The 21964-nt window shown below is 47.6% G+C and overlaps 2 protein-coding genes across 3 annotated transcripts in view; both read right to left on the reverse strand.

Moving 5' to 3' along the window:
* lipeb (lipase, hormone-sensitive b) overlaps window positions 1–17812 on the reverse strand; it is a 60511-nt gene extending 42699 nt beyond the window's left edge. Inside the window, exon 1 of the mRNA XM_056285694.1 lies at window positions 17683–17812. Within this exon, the coding sequence (XP_056141669.1) occupies window positions 17683–17770 (88 nt within the window). The 5' untranslated portion in view covers window positions 17771–17812. The remainder of the gene's footprint in view (window positions 1–17682) is intronic.
* A 271-nt stretch (window positions 17813–18083) lies between these two features.
* Window positions 18084–21964, reverse strand: cd79a (CD79a molecule, immunoglobulin-associated alpha). Of its 2 annotated transcripts, XM_056286797.1 has the most exons (6): window positions 21888–21964; window positions 21533–21593; window positions 20430–20783; window positions 19289–19404; window positions 18925–18987; window positions 18084–18621 (listed from the first exon to the last, which is right to left on the reverse strand). In XM_056286797.1, the coding sequence occupies exons 2-6, from the start codon at window positions 21570–21572 to the stop codon at window positions 18502–18504; spliced, it is 693 nt and encodes a 230-aa protein (XP_056142772.1). In that variant the 5' UTR covers window positions 21573–21593; window positions 21888–21964; the 3' UTR covers window positions 18084–18501. The 2 variants fall into 2 exon arrangements, with proteins under 2 accessions (XP_056142772.1, XP_056142771.1); XM_056286796.1 differs by having other exon boundaries at window positions 21533–21950.

Consider the following 21964-nt stretch of genomic DNA (forward strand, 5'->3'; position numbering starts at 1 on the left):
AAGGCAACGTGAAGCCAGGGTGCATCCAGGATTTGGTATCGTCAAAGAGCTGGGTGGATAACTGCCTCTAAGCTTAAGCAAATTTTAAGACTAACCCTCTGCAACCATCCAAGAGCTTGATTAAGACTATATGCTACTCAGAGGCACACAAGCTCACCACAGTTGCAACAAGGATAAGACAAAAATGAGATTTTTGGTAAGACTAGCACAAGGGTCAACATCAGGTATAGGCTATAAGGCAAGGGTTATGAAGGAGTAGGGTTAAGCATAGGGATTGGGATAATAGTCAATATCTAAACAAGACTAGGTTAAAACCTTGTGTATGGCTGGACCACGAATACATTTAATAAACGGCTGTTTTTTGCACAACTACATTTTAAAAGCGGGTGAGTTGACATCAGTTCCGTCAACAGCCAATGACGTAATAGAAAACTTCATGCGGTCAATGGGGAAACTCCAGCTTGGCTGTCCAACCAATGGTGAAACTCCATCACTCACTCAGATACTCACTCAGGTACTCACTCAGTGACTCACTCACAGACACCCGCATGTGTAGGGCTGGCCCCACTGTTGCGGTCCAGCCAGTAGTCACTGCACACACGAGCATTATTGATCTGTCTCTGCTCCTCCTGACCACAGACGTAGGGTTGTCAAGCCATTTTTTCCCGGCGTTTTTCAGTCAATTTCTTGCATTTTCCCCCCTTATGAACAACAACTTTTGGTACTTGATGTAAGATCCTCGTGGTTTCTCGATTTGATCGATTTGAGCAACCATACACGATGCAAAACATAGGCATTTTGAGAGTTTGTGTTAGTACTTCCTATGTAGAAAATCACTTCCTGCCCTCCCATTTGAAGTTCCCGCCACAGCAATGCAGTGACGTGACGTCATATGCAAACAAGCTATTGTGGGTGTAGCAATGCTGTGGATCAACGTCAAAACCTCCAATAGAAACTCTTTTCTCATCCATCAGCATAGATCCCGACCATTAAGTCCAGTTCAACTTGCAAGCAAAACTTTTTGACTTGTAACCAAGGAGGACTGATTTGCAATTGAAACTTTTACTTGCAAGAACGTTTTGACCCACAACTCCACACAGAGGTCATCCCAGGTCGTCCTCTGTGTGGAGTCTGCATGTTCTACCCGTGTCTGCAGTGGGTTTTCTCCGAGTGCTCCGGTTTCCCCCTCCATAAAAAAAGACATGTATGTTAAGGGTAATACTCATGTCTGTGCCCCTGACCGAGGCATGGCAAGATGAACTGGAGTTGGTCCCCGGGCGCTGCACGGCGGCTGCCCACTGCTCCTAGCTACACAGCTAGGATGGGATAAATGCTGAGCGTAATTTCCCTACGGGGATCAATAAAGTATCTCAAAATCAAAAAAAAAAATCATACCAAGGAAGACTAATTCGCAATCAAACTTTTTGTGACACAAAAAAAGTGGCCTGCTTCAAAAGCAAAATTCTTAAGTCTGTGACCAAAACCAACAAAACTGTAACATATAATTTGCTGGCAATCCAGATACTTTCATTGTCAATTCATATGTTCTTACTTACAAACTTGATTTTTGATTACAGTGGGAGAAATATCCTCTCAAAATCTTTTTTATGATTGCATTAAAAAGACACAAAAGAATAACTTCGTAACACGGCTTAGAAAGAACACTTGAGACCAGAGTGTGGAAATGCAAGAGGTACCAATTGTACAACACTCACCAGTGTTAAGAAATAAATGTTAGGTACTGAGGGTTTGTCACTTGAGCTATTACCTCAGTGCCCTGGAAAGACCAGAGGACGCCACAAAACTTTTAAAGAATATAATCACAAATACAGACACAGAATCGCAGCGGTAATGCGTCAGGGAACGTTGAGCCCGGTTCAGCTGACTAGACATCAGAGCACAATCTCTCAGGACCGGCTATGGTAGGCACCCAGTTCTGGCGCATGACCAAAATTAAAATTACATTGCTTAATTAGAATTGGGGGTAATAACTCTCTCAGCAGGGCCAAGCCAATAGGCCTTTTGCTGACAAAATAAGCAGAGTGTGAACTTTATGAGCCCCTGGATCAGCATAAGCTGCTCTAAAACTTGTTAATGAAAATGAAGCCTGTGCACATTACATCCCTATCTGACTGCAGGGGGCATATCGTATTCTGAAAATATATGTAAATGAGCACAGTTAGGCAAACTTGCCCCATCCGTCATCTAAAGCTTACTCGGGCTTCAACTCCGGTTTAAGCGAGTGAAGCTGTCAGAATCACTTGGCATAGGCTATTAACCGATTCTTTAACCCTGAGAACAACTCCACACCAAAACAACAAAGTGTATCACTGGACAGAGAGAAAGTTAGAGGTCAATACACAAATGGTGACAGTTACAAAATCGCTGTTGACTTGCCAACCAATCTTATCAGCTAGGCACAGAACTTTAGCGGCAAACACGTCTGTTTCATAGCTGGTTAAATTAGGATGAGGCCTACTCTTATTGTAACACTGTGTTTCAGTGTTACCCCTTCCTATATGACGACAACAATCAAGTGATCAGCATAGTGTCACTAGGACCATAGAGGCACACCGCCAGGCCTCTATACATTAAAAATGGATGACACTGGGTATTAATAAATCATGCACAACAACTAGCACCAGTGGCATCACAGACATATAATGACTCCTGCAGAGGCCACAGAGAGAGAGAGAGAGTGTGTAGGTTAGCAGTGGGCTATCACCTGTAGCAACACTGATGCTATAGACAATCTATTGCAAAGCCAGAGGAGAAAAAAAATAAAACAATTACCATCATCCGAGTTCATGGCTCTGTCCTTATCAGTCTCCCCTCTTCCCCGACAGCAATGTGAGCATGGAGAAAAAGAGTGAGAGAGAGAGAGAGAATGAGACGGAGGGGAAGGGAGGGGGTAGAAGAGAGGAAAGAGATGGAGTTTTGTGATTGGGTGGACGCTCCCTCTCTCTGTCGCACACCGTCGTTTCCTCATCGTTCACGTGGAGGCTTTTCCTGTCTGTTGGCATTTTTATCAACTTGTCCCACTTGGGGCAGCGCGCTTGTCCTTTGCTCTCCTCTCACTGCCTCCCCCCTTCTTCTTTTTTTGAAAGGGCAGAGGCTTCAGCCTCATACCAGCAGTCCCACAGCGCAGCGGCCTGACTCCTCACCCACTCAGGAGAATATACAAAACACAATAACCAAGGGGACAGCTCGTGTGTATTTTGGGCCTAACAGTGCTGAACACACGGGATCCAGTTACCACCGCCTTCCAGTTAACAACCACCCTTATCGCTGGAAACTCAACTCGCAACAACAAGCGACCTTCAACCCAATTGGCCGCTGCCGCCGAGAAAGGCAGCAGCAGGGAGGCGGCAACGGGTGCATCAGATGAACCTGAACTTTAGCCGCTGAAGCTCATCGAGCAGCCCCATTGCATATCACCCAAACAGTAAATATCCTTCCAAAGCACCCATGCTTCTCCACCTCCACGTCATGCCGTGCCGAGTTGTACATTTCATTCATTGTGCACCAGCTTACCCTTCGTGACTGCATGTGGTCTGTGCCCACAAGGACCTCCTTTTCATGTACGCGTTGGCGCACACTGTTTTTGTCCTTTTTGTTTTGCAAAACGCCAGAGGGTATAATGTGACTGCACTCTGAAATGAAGAACGTGCCTTGTGAAAATGTGAGTCAAACACTGTATTAGCGGTGACATTTTGGAACATTTATTTCTGGACATTTAATCACGTGGGCAGTGTGCCAAGTGTTGAGAAATGCCAATGTTTGGCAATGGTGGAGGCTGCGCACCGTGTCAGGGAAGGAACAGTAAAAGTGAAACACAGAACAGTTTCCGCTTCAACAAAAGGTCCTGAAGAGTGGGTGGGAAACAGAACTGTATGCTAAATGTGACCTTTTACCTCTTGCAGGGATGTACATAGGTTTTCAATGTAGTGAGTCCCTGGGACCCACAAGTGTTTTGTTTCTTTTTTTTACCCCCCCCCTTTTCTCCCCCAGTTGTATCCGGCCAATTACCCCACTCTTCCGAGCCGTCCCGGTCGCTGCTCCGCCCCCTCTGCCGATCCCGGGAGGGCTGCAGACTACCACATGCCTCCTCCCATACATGTGGACTTGCCAGCCGCCTCTTTTCACCTGACAGTGAGGAGTTTCACCAGGGGGATGTAGTGCGTGGGAGGATCACGCTATTCCCCCTCCCGAACAGGTGCCCCGGCCGACCAGAGGAGGCGCTAGTGCAGCGACCAGGACACAAACCCATATCCGGCTTCCCACCCGCAGACACGGCCAATTGATCATCCCGTGAAAGGCAGAAGGGGTTACAGTATGCGGTGGCGGGATACGTTCAGAATATTAACAGTAAAACTGACTTGCGTGGACTCCGGGCTGCCGGGGGCGACTGTAATGGAGCGTAAAGCTTTCTGGTCGCAATCAAAGAATGAGAAACCCCATCAACTAATTATGAAACACATTGTGGACCAATTGTGCTCTTACCCTGTAGGGTAAATTACATATTTCAGCTATTATTGGCATAGTTTTAACAATCCATTGTCAACGTCACCATATTGTAGTGTTGATTTTGGCCAAGGTTCCCCATAGCGTTCTTTTATCCAGGCTTTTTTGGGGGTTATGTATGGGCTCCCGGGGGTCGCAGAGCGGCCAGGGACATGCCCCGGGGCCGGGGGAACCGCCCCATGAATTTCTTTTTTTTTTTACCTTCGGACCAGAACCGGTATTTTCAACAAAATAAGGCAAACGAGATGCCCCCGTGGGCGGGATGACTTTTCCGAATGACTGGTCCCCACCTGGAGCTCACAGAGGGGGAGAAACGTTTAAAATAGGCCGGATATGAAGAGGTCAGACTGGCCAGAGACCATCCCAGCCCACCCTCCCCGCGGGTCTTTATGCTCTGAAATGAAAGGTGGAACCTGGCTAACCTGTGGCTAGCATAACAAAGTTATGTTAATGGGCTAGCTAGCATTAGCTGTCATTAAACTAGGTATCTTTGGACACAGACTAAGCTGGTTACGTTCATCAGATACATTAATACTGTTATTTTGTTAGTCAGTAATACGTTGATATGTTAATAATGGTAATAATCATTGTGTGGGTAAAAGTAACAGTAATAATACGTTAGCTGTATTAGCTATCAATAATAGCTAGTAGCAAGGTGTCTGTGAATGTTCTCATTCATCCAGGTCATGGTTACCCAAAGGAACTGAATCAAGTCTAACTGGACTTGGTGTATATCCGTGAAGACGTTTCGCCTCTCATCCAAGAGGCTACCTCAGTTCGTGCCTTTCTGACTACACCAAGCAGGTCTGACTGGCTGCTGATGAAACTCAGATATTTATCCTCTTTGGAGTCGTTATCAGCTAGCAGCAAGCTAGTAGCAAGCTTAGCTTGGAGCAGACAGGTATTTGTGTTGATTCTGGATGGATTAAGCTGGCCATGGGGTCTGCTATACTGCCAAATCTATTGCCCACATTGCGCTTCTTGCGTTCTGGGTTTCGGGAAGGGGAAGAAAATGACACCCCCTCCAAACTTTTCACATATCTAGTATCAGATTTGCAGATCCCATAGGCACACCGTTTCAGCATTTTGCTGTGTGTTTGAAAGCTTGACGGACCTCCCTCACATAGAAACCGTTGCTAAGGTGGGATTGGACAAGCGCCGTTCTGGGGCGGGACTTTGCGGAAGGTCAATTGTGTCTGTAGGGATGCCCGACCAAGCCAGAGGTAATGTGGGGATTCGAACCACCAATCCCAGCGTTGGTAGGCAACGGAATAGACCGCCACTCCACCCACAGGTGGTCATTTGAGTACCCAATAAAGTACCCAATAAAAAAAATATATATTTTTTTTTAGGAATATTGTGGCATTAAACTCGTTATGGTTGCATTCGTGCAGAAGATGTATCTGAAAATCAAACAACATGCCAAATTTGAGAACTGTTTTCACCAAACAATGTCATGTCATCATGACATGCTACAAAATTCAAATAAACACTGTCTGTGGCGACACACAAAAAAAGCTATTTATTATCAAACCAGAGAGTTGAGTAACAACACATGTGAACAAAACAACTCGACTCTGTTTTATTTGATAATTCATTTTGGGGCTGGTTACTATGGTGCTACAGACACTACTGTGTTGTTTTGATTTCCATCCATTCCATTCAATCATCCTGCGGTCAGGGTTGCGGGAGCCTATCCCAGCAGTCATTGGGCAGCAGGCGGGAGGATACCCTGGACAGGCCGCCAGGCCATCACAGGGCCCACACACACACACACACACACGCATGCACACCTCGGGACAATTTAGTGAGGCTGACCTACAGGTCTTTGTACTATGGGAGGAAATTGGAACCCCTGGAGGAAACCCACCCAGACATGGGGAGAACTCGGGACGACCCCCAAGGTTGGACTACCCCGGGGCTCGAACCCGGGACCTTCTTGATGCGAGGTTACCGCGCTAACCACTGCGCCACCGTGCCGCCTAAACAAACACATAATAATAAACTAAATAAACAAACAAACTAATGTCACCAAAACCATCTACCAACTATCAAGTAAATGTGATAAGAAAACGAACTGAGTCAACATGAAACTTGACTAAGACAGTGGTAATTCTGTCCTCTGTTGTTTGGTCTATCTCTATGGTTTCAACACAGTGCGTCCCCTGGACGGCAACGCATCATCGGTCATCCTCGACACCAGCGACAGGGGCAAAGTGAGGTTATTTACCAGCACCGAGTTTGTAGCCTTGATTGGTGAAATGAAGTCTGTGCGGCGAGCTTGTTGCAGGTAGTGTAAACCAGTGGTCCTCAACCTAGCATTATCGGGGGGGAAATAGGGTTCGTCCCCTGGATGCATCAATAGCCTGGGTGCGTAAGATGGCGTCGTTCGACTTCCGACGTACGAGTACTTGCACAAGCACTTCCAGTGTGGTTTGTTGCGAGAAGAGATGGCTTTGTTTTACACTCGCTGTTTGCAGGACCTCCCTAAAATCACGGTCAACGACGCACATCGCGCCGCGAGTGCTTCCTCGGTAGCTCAGACGAGCAAAAAAGAAAGGGGGTTTAAGACGTATATTTGGAGCTACGTGACATGGTAGTTTCACACTGTACCTTCTGTACAGTTGTTAAAGTATAGCCCAGTACTTATTACAATCTACTGCGTGTGGGTGTGTGTGAGAGAGGCATGGTGGGGGGGTGGAGAGACTGAACAGGTGAGTTAATTTGGCAGGGGTGATTAAATGAAGTGATTCAAATCAGACATACCTGGTGTAAAACCAAACGTCCTCATCGGAACCTGCATCGCCTCAGGCTGAATTTGGACTGTAGCTGGACGGTCTCTATTTGTTTCTAGGGCACTTCTATTTGTTTCCTCGTTGACTCGTTTTGGGCCAGGGCATCATCCAAAGCGGAAGGATTAGAAGCCACGCAATAGTCCTGCTCTTGCAGGCAGCTGCTGACATCTATCTCATTATCAGAGGAGTCCAGAGCTGGCAGAAGGGCGACAGCAGGACGCTCCCGGCGCTCCCACACACCTAGCCTGGGTGCGGGTTTGGAGTTCTCATTCCACGCAAAGAGTGTGGGGACAGCTCCTTTCCTGAGCCTCCTTAACACCTGTAGCTGGCACAGCGAATTCACCCGGTTCAAAATGCCCACTACACACTTTCGTACTCATGGTGACGGTAAATGCATCTCTCCGAATCTTCGCTAGTGTAACGGGGGCAGTCCTATGGTGTTCTATGCTGGTCAGCCTGCTGCACGCCCGTCACTCTCATCGTTAGCTCTGCGTTGTGTTCTAGTTGGGTGGGGCCCCAGGTGTTGTTGGGGGGGGGGCCCTCAGTCTCTCATCATCATCATCATGATCAAGGAAGGAGGGGGGACAAACAGGACTCTATTTGGCCCACCTTGCCATTTATTTTCGAAATAACTGGTTTCCACTGCCGGTCATTTGAGCTTTGTATTGTCCTATTCAGCAGTCTAGACTAGAACGGCACATATGGGTACTTCACTCGTGTGCGTTAGAAGGAGAAACCGTCCACGGGACTCCGATGTAAGAAAGGATAAACAAGTATTTTATCCCACAGCTTGCAGTATCTTCTTACAGGGATACTCAAGGTTACGTTCTCCTCAACCAGCAAAACTGTGCTACGGTAAGAAACACGTGTGGCTCGGCTCGGTCGCTGCTTGACACTCTCCCCACAAAACAAAAAATGGCCTCTCCCGCGTTCCCTCTTCCGTGTACCCACAAGACCTCTCTCTTAAAGCGACAGTACACGTATATGACGGTCGTTGTAAAACATACATAAAAGTAAATAATGACATAAAATAAAATGTAGTAAACACAAATAACAGCACACAGACAGGATTTGGTGATATTTCATACTCAAACAAAATAAAATAAAAACATTAATTTTAACATGGTTACACTAGCCACTTAGCTCTTTCCTCGCAGTTACTGGGGAATGAATGGAAATTTAAACGAGAATTATAGCGCGCCAAATTCGCACACTGTGGCACACAACAGTGCTCAGCGGAGCCTGATTCACGGCGTTGATACTTGAAAGCGCCTTTTTGCCCTGTTCGATTCACTGAATTTTTCGGACGAGATTAAGATTTCAGACGGATAAATTAGCGGCTAACTAACGATTCCGTAGGACGTAAGCATCCGGTTGTACCGGAAGTTCTTATGCAAACAGACACCCGGAAGTTCCGCAGCGCGACATTCTTGCACCGAGCCTATTGTGAGTTTACTGCGCCCTTTATTTCAGAGACGCGTACCTATTTAAATCACCGCTCTGGGTGGATAATCAGCCCCATCTCGACAAGTGGAGACCTGACTACTACGTCACTCAGGGAAGACACACACACACACACGCACAAGGGGTCGACCAATGTGGGGTTTTTTTCAGGATCAATACGATACCTATTATTAGTAATCAAGGAGACCGATAACCAATATCTGGAACCAGGCGTGGACTGGTCATTGGGACGTTCAGGAATTTTCCCAGTGGGCCGATCTTGTGAGGGCCAGTCTTTTTTTTTCCAACTCCGGCATTATACGCATTGTAGTGAATTCGGGGGGCAGCCCGGGAACCACCGCAGCCGGGCCGCGAACCCCAATGTCCCGCACCACGGGCGACAACGTTAACCAGTCGACTAAAGGGTCAACTCCCGACTTCCTCATACAATACCATACCTCCTCTCTCGGCACCCTGTCGTATGCTTTCTCTAAATCCACAAAGACACAATGTAACTCCTTCTGGCCTTCTCTATACTTCTCCATCAACATTCTCAAAACAAACATCACATCTGTGGTGCTCTTTCGTGGCATGAAACCATACTGCTGCTCGCTGATCATCACCTCTCCTCCTCTTAATCTAGCTTCTATTACTCTTTCCCATATCTTCATGCTGTGGCTGATCAACTTTATACCTCTGTAGTTGCTACAGTTCTGCACATCGCCCTTGTTCTTGAAAATCAGTATGCTTCTTCTCCTAGCCAGTTTTTAACTAGTTTTTAACTAGTTTTTAACTAGATTGTGTTCAACAATCTAGTTAAAAACTCCACTGCCATCTCTCCTAAACATCTCCATGCCTCCACAGGTATGTCATCTGGACCAACTGCCTTTCCACTCTTCATCCTCTTCATAGCTGCCCCCACTCCCTCCTTGCTAATGCACCACACTTCCTGATTCACTATCCCCACATCATCCAACCTTCTCTCTATAATTTTCGTCATTCCTCAGCCCCTCAAAGTACTCCTTCCACCTTCTCAACACACTCTCCTCACTTGTCAACACATTTCCATCTCTATCCTTGACCACCCTTAACCTGCTGCACAGCTTTCCCAGCTTGGTCCCTCTGTCTAGCCAGTCGATGCAAGTTCTTTTCTCTTTCCTTAGTGTCTAACCTGTCATACAACTCACCATACGCCTTTTCCTTTGCCTTTGCCACCTCTCTCTTCGCTTTACGCCGCGTCTCCATGTACTCCTGTCTACTTTCTTCATCTCTCTGCCTATCCCACTTTTCTTTGCCAACCCCTTCCTCTGTATACGTTGCTGTACTTCCTCGTTCCACCATCAACTCTCCTTGTCTTCCATCCTCTGTCCCAATGACACACCAAGTACCTTCCTAGCTGTCCCCCTCACTATTTCTGCAGTGGTTGCCCAGCCATCTGGTAACGCTTCACTACCACCCAGTGCCTGTCTTAACTCCTCCCTGAACTCCACACAACAGTCTTCCTTCTTCAACTTCTACCATTTGATCCTTGGCTCTGGGTTCACTCTCTACCTGTTCTTGGTCTCCAAAGTCATCCTACATACCACCACCCGATGCTGCCTAGCTACGTTCTCCTGTCACCACCTTGCAGTCTCCAATCCCTTTCAGATCACGCCTTCTACATAAGATATAGTCCACCTTTGTGCACTTTCCTCCACTCTTATATGTCGCCCTGTGCTCCTCGCTCTTCTTGAAATATGTATTCACCACAGCCATTTCCATCCTTTTAGCAAAATCCACCATTATCTGTCCTTCCACATTTCTGTCCTTGACACCATACCTGCCCATCACCTCCTCATCGCCTCTGTCATCACCATCTCTGTAAATGGATAAAATAAACATGTAAATTTGATAACTTTGTTCTAGACTACTCATCAATTCTTTTTCACATTATAGCCTATAAGGCATATAATGTTTGATAGCCAGCCCCGCAATAAAAACGATTTGTTAAATACTTACTCTATACAATCTAAAACAGGTGAACGTGGCTCTGAACAAGAAAGGATGGAGGAGGAGGGAGCAGGAACCAGCACCGAGCCAATTAGAGGTGCGCTATTGAATGTTACTGTGTGACTATTAATTAGCCCACAATGCATCATTCATATGACCAGGTTGGACTACTTCATTCAAGTTATTTATTGTTGCATTACAAGAAATAGAATGAATGGCAAGTATGCTGCATAATACACCACATATATATATTTACCCATGTCAAGTTTGGACTATTCATCATGAATTTAATGCATACAACTATGCTTGATGCTGATGTCACACAGTCCAAATGATGTTTTATGCATTTCTGACACACAGGTGAACCTGAGTGAGACAGGGAATGTTTTGAGGAAGTCTTTGCAGACAGGTGGGTGGGTGGGTGTGTGTGTGTGTGTGTGTGTGTGTGTGTGTGTGTGTGTGTGTGTGTGTGTGTGTGTGTGTGTGTGTGTGTGTGTGTGTGTGTGTTACTACCAGCCACTGAACAACAGAGTGTAAAAGTACTTCATTAATTCAGCTTTGAATTTTTGCTTTCTGTACACACACAAACATGGGGAGGAAAACTTTGGCAAATTAGTTTCATTGTTTTACATATTAGCCTAACACAAACGATACAAATTAACAGAGTGTGTGTGTGTGTATTTTTTTTAATTAATGAGTCGTTAATTGACAAACATGTCGTGTCAGTTTGAATTTGGTGTATCAAATTGAGGCTGCTTGGCAGCAAATTGCTTTTTGTCGCCAATCCGCTCCTGTTTGGAGCTGATAGACATTTGCTGTAAAAATGAAAATCTTGGCGTCAGAATTTAGAATAACACAAATTCCGACACAAGTATGTTTACTTATAAGAGAACGTTTCAACATGATCTTAAATCATTAACAAATGAACTTGTTGACGTTTGCTATGTCATTCAAGATAGCTCTATGAGACTCAGCGTTAGCTTACGTTACAATGACTGTCGGCTACATACGACATGTAAAACATCAACTCATACAACACGTAAATAAGACACGTTAGCCCCCAGCTAACGGGTCTGACCCTTTAGCCGAGCGGTTAGTGACGTCGCCTTGTGGTGCAGTACACCCCGTATCGAATCCCGCACCGGGCAACAAAATAACCGGTTACATTGGTGGCAGCGGTGGGATCCGGAAGTGTGCAGATCCTCAGAAGTCTCTTCGGAGCGCGGGAATAACAAAGCGCGAGGGCGCGCTTCCGGGAGAGGGGGACGACTGTAAACTACTAATAACACACGTTAGCCCCTAGCTAACGGGTCTGACCCTTTAGCCGAGCGGGTAGTGACGTCGCCTTGTGGTGCAGTACACCCCGTATCGAATCCCGCACCGGGCAACAAAATAACCGGTTACACCTGTATAACCAATCAGATAGTGCTGTGGGCGGGACATTGCACGAGAGAGGTGGCTGAATTGGATTTTTTTGAAAAACTATTCCGATAAGCGTTAAAATGCTGAATATTAGGGCATCAGGGTAGGGGCCATCCGGGATGGTCTATTCCGTTGTCTACCAACACGGAGATGGCCGGATCGAATCCCCGTGTTACCTCCGGCTTGGTCAGGCGTCCCTACAGACACAATTGGCCGTGTCTGCGGGTGGGAAGCCGGATGTAGATGTGTGTCCCGGTCGTTGCACTAGCGCCTCCTCTGGTTGGTCGAGGCGTCTGTTCGGGAGGGGAACTGGGGGGAATAAGCGTGATCCTCCCACGCACTACGTCCCCCTGGCAAAACTCCTCACTGTCAGGTGAAAAGAAGCGGCTGGCGACTCCACATGTATTGGAGGAGACATGTGGTAGTCTGCAGCCCTCCCCGGATCAGCAGAGGAGGTGGCGCAGCGACCGGTACGGCTCGGAAGAGTGAGTCAACTGGCCAAGTGGAATTGGGGAGATAAAGGGGGGGGGGGACTATTCCGATACAAGCGGCTGAAATGAGTTTCCTCCGTAGGGTGTCTGGGCTCAGCCTTAGAGATAGGGCGAGGAACTCAGACATCCGGAGGGAGCTCGGAGTAGAGCCGCTGCCCCTTCGCATCGAAAGAAGCCAGTTGAGGTGGTTCCAGCATCTGATTAGGATGCCCCCTGGGCGCCTGCCTTTGGAGCTTTACCGGGCACAGCCAACATGGAGGAGAGCCCGGGGTAGACCCAGAACTCACTGGAGGGACTACATGTCCAATCTGGCCTAGGGATGCCTTGGGATCCCCCAGGAGGAGCTGGAGGGCGTTGCTGGGGAGAGGGACGTCTGGAGTGCCCTACTTAACTTGCTGCCACCGCAACCCGACCCCGGAGAAGCGGCTGATGATGAATGAATGAATGAACTATTCCGATAATCGTTAAAATGCTGAATATCAGATCTGATAATTGGCCAGGCCGGCTGACCCCTAACACGCACACACACACACACACACTGAAGGGTCTCCGTGAACATGTTTACTGTAGGATATTACCATCATCATCCTTTGGGTTTGCAGATGGATCATCCTCATAAGTGCAACAGACTGTTTGGATACCAAGACTATGGAAAACTTTTGCATCGTGAGCCACAAAAAAAAAGAAGAGAAAAAGTAATTATCTGCATTTTTTTCCTTTTCTTTCTTTTAGAGACCACATGCCATCCGTGAAAAAAAAAGGAATTGAAAAAATAAATAGCGAAATGAAATGTCACGTGGCCGTGTCACATGAAACACAAATGTCAAATCTTTTTTTTTTTTTGTGCAGAATTTTTTCCTTTGAAAAAAATGTGCTCGAACGAGAACGAGAGAAAGGGGGAATTCTGGAAACATTTATTTCGGGCTAAAAGACGACATTTATTCAGAGTTAATTATGCAAATGTACATAGAATATGAACATCTACCCATTCCACAATACGGCCTCATGACCACCGCGTAATTTTCCTCTCAGTTTTGGACCACCCTATGTTTGGTCACCCACCTATTTCGTGACAATATCACGCCTCCTGTGGCAAACACAGTGGATTTTTGTATGCCTCACTATATTCCAGGGGAAAAAAAAAAAGAAACCGCCAAGTTTTGGTTCAATTTCCCGCCCTCTAAAACATCCACCGCAACCGTAGCTGCATGGCAGCTGCAGCAGCTGCCATGCAGCGGAGGTGCTGTGATGGGCAAAACGCAGCGTAGTTGTAGGCCTTCTTTTTTGGTGTCTGGATATATATGTGAAATTGCCTGGAAATGGTTTTGACAGTCCACGCTGGTTAACGGGTGATCGCTTATTAATCATGTTTTTTCATAGAGTCTAACAAGCTTCCGGGCATTTGTGTCGCCTGGTTGCAATGAGATGATCGTGTTTGAAGACCACACGACAGGTTTGCCATAGCGGTTACATAACTTCAATCGGCTCTCCATTTAAAATCCAGTTTTGTTACAGAGGTGCCTATGTCACAACAATACTGTTGTGTACACCGTGTTTAGCGATACGTAACGAAACGTCCTTCGGTCCACCTGCTGGGTCACCGCCCGCTTAACTGCTCTCGTGATTTAGAAATTACACACTGCTCATAACCTTATGGTGAATATCATCCCGGCTTTCATCGCTTTCCACTGATCGATAGAGTGGACAAGCACTGAAAAAGGGACCGTCAATCATTTATCCTCTTATGCAGAGCCCATCCATCCATTATCCAACCCGCCTATCCTGCTCTCGGGGTCACGGGGATGCTGGAGCCTATCCCAGCAGTCATTGGGCGGCAGGCGGGGAGACACCCCGGACAGGCCGCCAGGCCACCACGGCCTCCTATGCCTTAGCAAGCAAGTATGAGACGCAAAACGTTGAGACATTTGGTCCATATCGACAAGTTTTGCACTGACATACAGCTTGTTCTGTGCCGATGCCTTAAAAGCCGCAATATTCTGGTATCATCGATCACGACGTAGGCTTCGACCCGGTACCGTTTAGACAAACCTGCAGGAAGTAGGATAACATGTAGCACAGGGTTGAATCCTCAGTACCACCGTAGCTAAAATGTAAAGCCTTGCCTATGCATTTTCTACCTGACAATGACTCCCTTGTCTTTCCACATGTCAGACCCAAGCAAACTGTACAGGGCCAAGGCCGTGAAAATGAAGTAGCTGCTACTCGGAAGTAGACCTCGCCCCCGTCGAGGCACAGTATCCTTATCCATCTTCGTGGTCCACAAGCTTACGGTCAGGCATTTCATGAAACTTGAGCGCTCCGACAAAATGTCATCCCCTGGTTTTTAGGGCATCCTGTTTTCTCAACAAAACCGTGACACGATGCTCCTTAAAGCCAGCAGCCACTTCCTGTGGGCCAACTCTGCTACACACCCCCCGGCTCTGTACAAATGTCATGCCTATAGGAAGCATGTTTTAAAAATAGTACACTCCGAGCCGTGCACAAGCCGGCAGCCGAAGATCTGTGGTGTCACAGTTGGGGCTGAATGAGATGACCCTTGTTCCAGACTGACTCTCCTCAGTAATGAAAGGCTAAACCCGAAAACAGGAAGCTAGTAACAATGAGTAGCCCCACCCCTCCATACAACACACACACACACAGCTTCTCCCAGCTGTGTTTCTCTAAAGCCTCATCTTAAGCAGCAGGCCGGATCTTTAAACTCATATAAACCGACGTAACTATTGTGGAATCAACCTCACACATGAAGTTGGGCCATCAGTTAAATTTGCTGGCACTGTGTGGGATACATTTTCCCATTACATTATTGGGACACAATCAATGAAATTGGACTAGGCCAGTTAAGAACGCCCCGTTTTGAGTTTTACTAGCAACACCAATCCATAGACCGCATCTATCATACAATTAGGTGACAATCCTAAGACAGCATTCCAGAAGAGGCATGTGGTTTAAGTGTTTTTAAATGTACTGTAACGTGCATGGATAAGTTGACACGTTGGTCCTTGACTAACGGGTCGGACCCTTTAGTCGACTGGTTAACGTTGTCGCTTGCGGTGCAGGAGATAGGGGTTCGCGTCCCGGCTGTGGCGACGGTATCTCGGACTGCCCCCCGAATCGCTACAGTAGTGTTCCAGTAATTTTGTGAATGAGGCAGTGACCCACCCCAAAAAAAAACGAACACTCAATTTAAGGTGTCAATTTAAGCTCACAATGGCAGCTTCGTGGTGCCAGCAGCAGTAACATCGTTATGGCTGCTCATCTGTTACAACTTTGTCAGGATGCTTTCATGCCCTACAGCATGAAACGATATTAGCGTGACTGCCCTATTTTCTCACTCAATTCATAGACTGTAACAGCGGGCAATGGCGCAGTCAGGCCCTCAGTACCCTCGCAGACCCTGTTTACACTTGGTTTTAAAATGCGTTTTGGGGCGATCGGCTCACAAGTGGACAGCGAGACACATCGCCTTTCACACCCGTGCTGTGTCTCTCATGCGTCCTGCTGACCACGTGTGATCAGATTTCGTTACTCTGAAGAAGAAGAAGAAGAAGAAGAAGAAGAAGAAGAAGAAGAAGAAGAAGAAGAACATTTCCTGTTACGTCCTTGTCGGGAACGCATCAGCGTGTACGCTACAAAAGACATGTGGTCAAATGCGTCCCAGACCACCTCGGCAAGTGGTTTGAGTAACCGGTTCACAAAACTTTGGTGCTCGTTTACGCTTGTATTTCGCACCGTCCACTTGTGATCCGATCGCAAGAAAACAAAAAAAACAAAAAACAAAAACGCATTCTGAAACCAAGTATAAACGGGGTCAGAGTAATACACGCGCACGCGCACATAGGGCAATACACGCACGAGTGTCACACAAATTATACGCGCGCGCATACATACACACACACAGACACATAGGACAATACACACACTCGTGAGTATATCACACACACACACACACACACACATAGGACAATACACACACTCCTGAGTATATCTCACACACACACACACACACACACACATAGGACAATACACACTCCTGAGTATATCACACACACACACACACACACAGAGCAATACACACACTCCTGAGTATATCACACACACACACACACACACAGACACATAGGACAATACACACACTCCTGAGTATATCACACACACACACACACACACACAGAGCAATACACACACTCCCGAGTATATCACACACACACACACACACACAGACACATAGGACAATACACACACTCCTGAGTATATCACACACACACACACACACACACACACACACACACACACACACACACACACACACACAGAGCAATACACACACTCCCGAGTATATCACACACACACACACACACACACACACACACACACACACACACACACACACACACACACACACACACACACAGCTGTGTTTATCGTGGGAGAGCCCGAGCGTAGCGGCTGGTGGTGTCGGTGCGGGCGGCGGAGACTGGGGCCATGCGCCGCGTTAGGAGAAGGGAGGTGACTGCGAGTGACGGTTCTAGTCACAGGGTCCACCAGAGAGCAGAGAGCTCCGCACGGTAGTTCTACCACCATCACCACCACCACGCTACGGGCCGCGCGACCGCCCCGGCCTCGTGCTGGGTGGTTTCAGCTCGCGCGCGGGGGGGCGGGGATGCTCTCGGCGGTGTACGTATTAATGACGGCAAGGGGAGGATGAGTTCACGCAAGTTGTTAACGCAATAGCTGTGAAACGGGCAGGACAAACCCGCCGGGATGGCTTTATTTTACTGTGCCTCCAAATAGCGAGAGCGGTAAGTACTCGAGGAACACACATATAATCCCGCTTGTTTAACTCGGGTGCCGGGTGGGAGAGACGGCTCGCTAACGTCAGTTCAGCGGCTGGTGACCGGCACGTCAGGGGGGGTGGGGGTGGGGGGGGCATCCGAAGGACGGAGGTAAACGTTACGTGTCGCCGCTAAAGGGCAAAACTGCACGGATACGACACTCACCCACTGGCCCTTCTTTATGTTTGGACGAGCGCCTCCCATTCACACCCTTCTCAAATCTGCCGTTTCCACTCTTCTTCCCCGACGCCATCTTCGCCCGCACTCTTGTTTACGCACCGCCTCTCCTCAGATCTGCCATACATACCTGGCAGCGACGGCGGCCACGCCCCAAGTCAGACGAGCGGCCAATCAGCGCCAGCGTTGCGTTTCGGCGAGCCAATCGCGGGACGCTCGAACCGATAGCTCCCGCCCCGTTGCCCTTGGTTTCACGTAACTGCGTCCCCCCCTGCCCCCCGCCACCCGTGACAAGGAAGTCCAGATTTCACAGAAACAAAACCATGAGACTAACGCGCTCCTGGAATTTTATTCGCAGCGGATCATTAAGGTCAGGTTGACAGCGACGAAGGGAGAACGTTGCAGAGACACGATTTATTTAAAGCACAGCAGTTATGAATATACAGATTGTTCCCTGACAAATGAAAACAAGTCAAATGATTTGCTGCTAGATAAAAAAAAAACAAAAAAACATGGCCGTGAAGAAAGGAGCCCTAGATTCAAACTGAAAAGTGTGTAAATATATTTGTGTGTGTGTGTATGTATGTGTGTGTTTGTGCTGGTGGTTAAGTGGATAATCCTGATTCCTGTGGAAATCCCATCAGACAAAATGTTATCTTCTGGACGCTACAGCATCTTCTCGGCACAACTGTAGCATAATGTTCTTAAAGCCGGCAGCCATCTCCTATACGGCCTGGTCTAAACTGAGCTCTAAAACCACTCGACCCCCCCCCCCTCTTAATCTCCTTGCCAAATTACCCCTTCCCTTCAAGGTTTTTCCAGTTGGATCTCTTCGTCCGCACAGTTACCCACATCTTGGTAGAGGTCCTGCAATGGAGTACGCTCGATCCGATCATATGCGGGGGAACAGTCCTCCAAGTTTAATCCCTAGGAGGGGAGATAAGGGAGATGGCAATCAATGAAACCCAACATCATTGAGGTTCATCGCCTACATGTTGAACCGATCGCTGGGACAAGATAACATGTTCATTCACGTCTATATCGACGTCCCGGTGTTTTCGTGGAAATGATGAAACCTTGCACATTTTTTCCTGAGTCATACAGCCACCCACCCACCAACCCGCCCAACCGGTAGTTGACGGATCAACATCCTAGGCTTGCCATGTGTTTGACATTAAAAAAAGGGGGGGGGGCATGAGAGAGGGAGGGAATGATTCATCTCAGCTTCACCTCATATATGTTTTCCTCTTCCTTTTGCTTCTTTTTGTTCTCCAGTTCATTTAGTTTCTTCGACTGGAACAGGAGAGAAAAAAAAAACAAGTCGGTGAAGCTCTGAAACAACCACGTGAGAGGTGAGAAACATTAAACAAGATGTGTATTTTATCTGAAGGAACAAATAAAATGTGTGTATTCTGCAAATATTGTGAACTTAGTGTTGTCTTCAGGACTGCAAACACTTCTGGTATGAGCTATAACCCCCTTTAAGCCATTTTGGAAATTAATCATGCAAGACCTGTGTTAAAGTTCGGGGGGAGGGGGGGTTGTAGTGTGGGTGTGCATGGTAAAAGTGGTCACATTGAAGATGACCTCTGACCTTGTAGAGCAGGGTGGCCCCAGGCAGGAGCAGACATAGCATGAGTAAGATTCCCTCGGCCACTAGGATCCTGTTCTTGGTGTTTTCCCGTAAGTTCAGAGTCTTAGGTATTGGCTCTGGGCAGAGAGACGAGGCACATGGGTCAAAAACAGACCAAGAAGTTTAGCATCAATCCCAAGGTTTTCACTCACAATTTATCCCTTTGTTGCTGCCGGGAGCGTATTTTGAAAGAGGGAGCGGAACCCCGCAGGGAACGAAATGGGTATTTTCATGATGTAAAGTGTGTTTCATGGTCTAAAGAACACAGCTTCGGATAAAGAACAGAAGTGGATAAACAACTGATGGTGTTGTTTGGTAGGGATAGCGGTTCTGCTGCCGATGCATATCAAGTCACAGTTGTTTAGAGTTTTATTTTTTTTTCCCTAATTTAACGAAGGTTATGACACAGTTTGGCTATTAAGTGTGTTAAATGCCCATGAACATTAAGCTGGATGCAACTTGATCAATAAATCAATCAACCTAAACTCTACTATTTAAAGGAAAGGAGTGGGCAGCAGGCCATCCTTATTCATGATGTGGAAAATGGACAGTAATCTAGAATTCACACCCCAGATAGCACAATTGCTGTGGCCCGGACCCGTCCCACACCCGACACTTTCATCCGGCCCACATACCGCGTGGAATGATGGCACTCGGGTGGTCCGCTCCTGTTTGCCAGATCTGGGCCAGAACCAAGCCATAGCAATGCTGCATATGCCACATATTTGCCAAAGGTGGCCCATATTTGTTTTTTGATATTTGGGCCGTATTCACCTTTTACCACACGGGCCACGTCAGGGTCACATCCAGATTACATGTTGCCGAGAGCACCGCATCTTTGCCAAAAAAAAAGACCCACATTTGATTTGGCATATTTGGGCCATATTTGCTATTATACATGTGGGACACTTCAGGCTCACATCCATTTTATCAGGGCCAGAAGAAGGCCAGCAGTGCCGCATCATTGCCTGAAGTGGCCCACACCCAGATGCTGTCTGGGATAGCTTGAGACTTTTTTTAGTTGTTAAATACAGGTTGACAAGTGTTGAAACCCACAGGGATACTCAGATAACCCTCCTCCCTCAACCACACCAGCACTCACTGTAGATCTGCAGGAAGGTGCCATGGGTGGAGACTGGGGGTTTAAGTTCAGTGTGGTTGAGAGAACACTGGTAGAACCCCGTGTCACTGAACTGCACCTCCGTTATTGTGAGGATGCCGCACCAGGTCTCACCAGATATCATGTTCTTCTCTGCAGTGATACGGTTGTCAGACATGTTCAGATACCCTGTTCTGGTTCCGTTCTTGAGCTGAACGACTTTGATCCAGGTGATGTCCACTGCGCCCCCGCTGGCGGAGAAGCAGCACTCCAAGACAGCCTTGTGAAAAACCTGCACCCTGAGAGAGGGCCGGTCTGCCTCTAGGGTCACCTGAACACTGCTGCCCAGGGCAAACACTGAGGAAAGAGTCAGATTGGTAACACACAAGTCCCCTTCCACCTCCAACTTTGACCTGAATGTTTGTCAGTTTGTGTTTAAGAGGTGTCATTATCCATCCATCCATTACCTGAACCGCTTATCCTGCTCTCAGGGTCGCGGGGATGCTGGAGCCTATCCCAGCAGTCATTGGGCGGCAGGCGGGGAGACACCCTGGACAGGCCGCCAGGCCATCACAGCCCCCCCCCACACACACACACACATTCATACCTAGGGACAATTTAGTACGGCCGATTCACCTGACCTACATGTCTTTGGACTGTGGGGGGAAACCGGAGCACCCGGAGGAAACCCAACGCAGACACGGGGGAGAACATGCAAACTCCACACAGAGGACGACCCCCAAGGGTGGACTACCCCGGGGCTCGAACCCGGGAACTTCTTGTTGCGAGGCGACCGCGCCAACCTCTGTGGCCATTACGCTTCTGTAAACTCGTAGCATGTTGGCAACACATCTGGTCTGACAGGAGATACACTTCACTGGGGCGGTGCCAAATATAGCCGGGGTGTGCATATATGTACATAAAATGTTTTTTAAGTAGGCAGCACCCAAAAAAGACGCTTTCATGGGGACGAATAGAACATATCCCAGTTTACTGCTCTAGCTTATTTCCCCCACACATGAGAATAGCCCAAACGTCATTGCAACCGATGGAGCAAAACAGAATAAAGTGGAATAAGATAAAACAAAACAAATAGCTGTACTCACTGACAAAGCTGCAAAAGACCAGGATTTTGATCGTCATCATGCTCTTCTTGGATCTCCAATCCTGGCATAAAGATGAACACTAAACAGTGATAAGGTGATGCTCTTTTCCCCCCACAGCGGCGGCGCAGGACTGTTGCTGCGCCGACACAGTCGTGCCTTTTGTTTCCTGTGTGCCAGGATGCACGCTTGAACAATCCCGGGCAGCCGGCAGTTTGCATAAGACTGATGGTGTTCTTATTGCAGAACACTCCCCTGCACTAAACATACCCGCGGGCCACATTTCTTGGGCTTTAAGACGAGATAAAAAGGAGGGAAAACGTGATCCACGGCACAATAAGCTTGACTTACGCCTCACCTTTAGTCCAGTCTGTAGTCGGTGTCAACCCGAGCCATGCCTCAAAATCGGTGCGTGCCTTGTAAATATGCAGAAAT

The sequence above is a fragment of the Lampris incognitus genome, chromosome 9 (genome assembly GCF_029633865.1).
Source record: "Lampris incognitus isolate fLamInc1 chromosome 9, fLamInc1.hap2, whole genome shotgun sequence".
Lineage (NCBI taxonomy): Eukaryota > Metazoa > Chordata > Actinopteri > Lampriformes > Lampridae > Lampris > Lampris incognitus.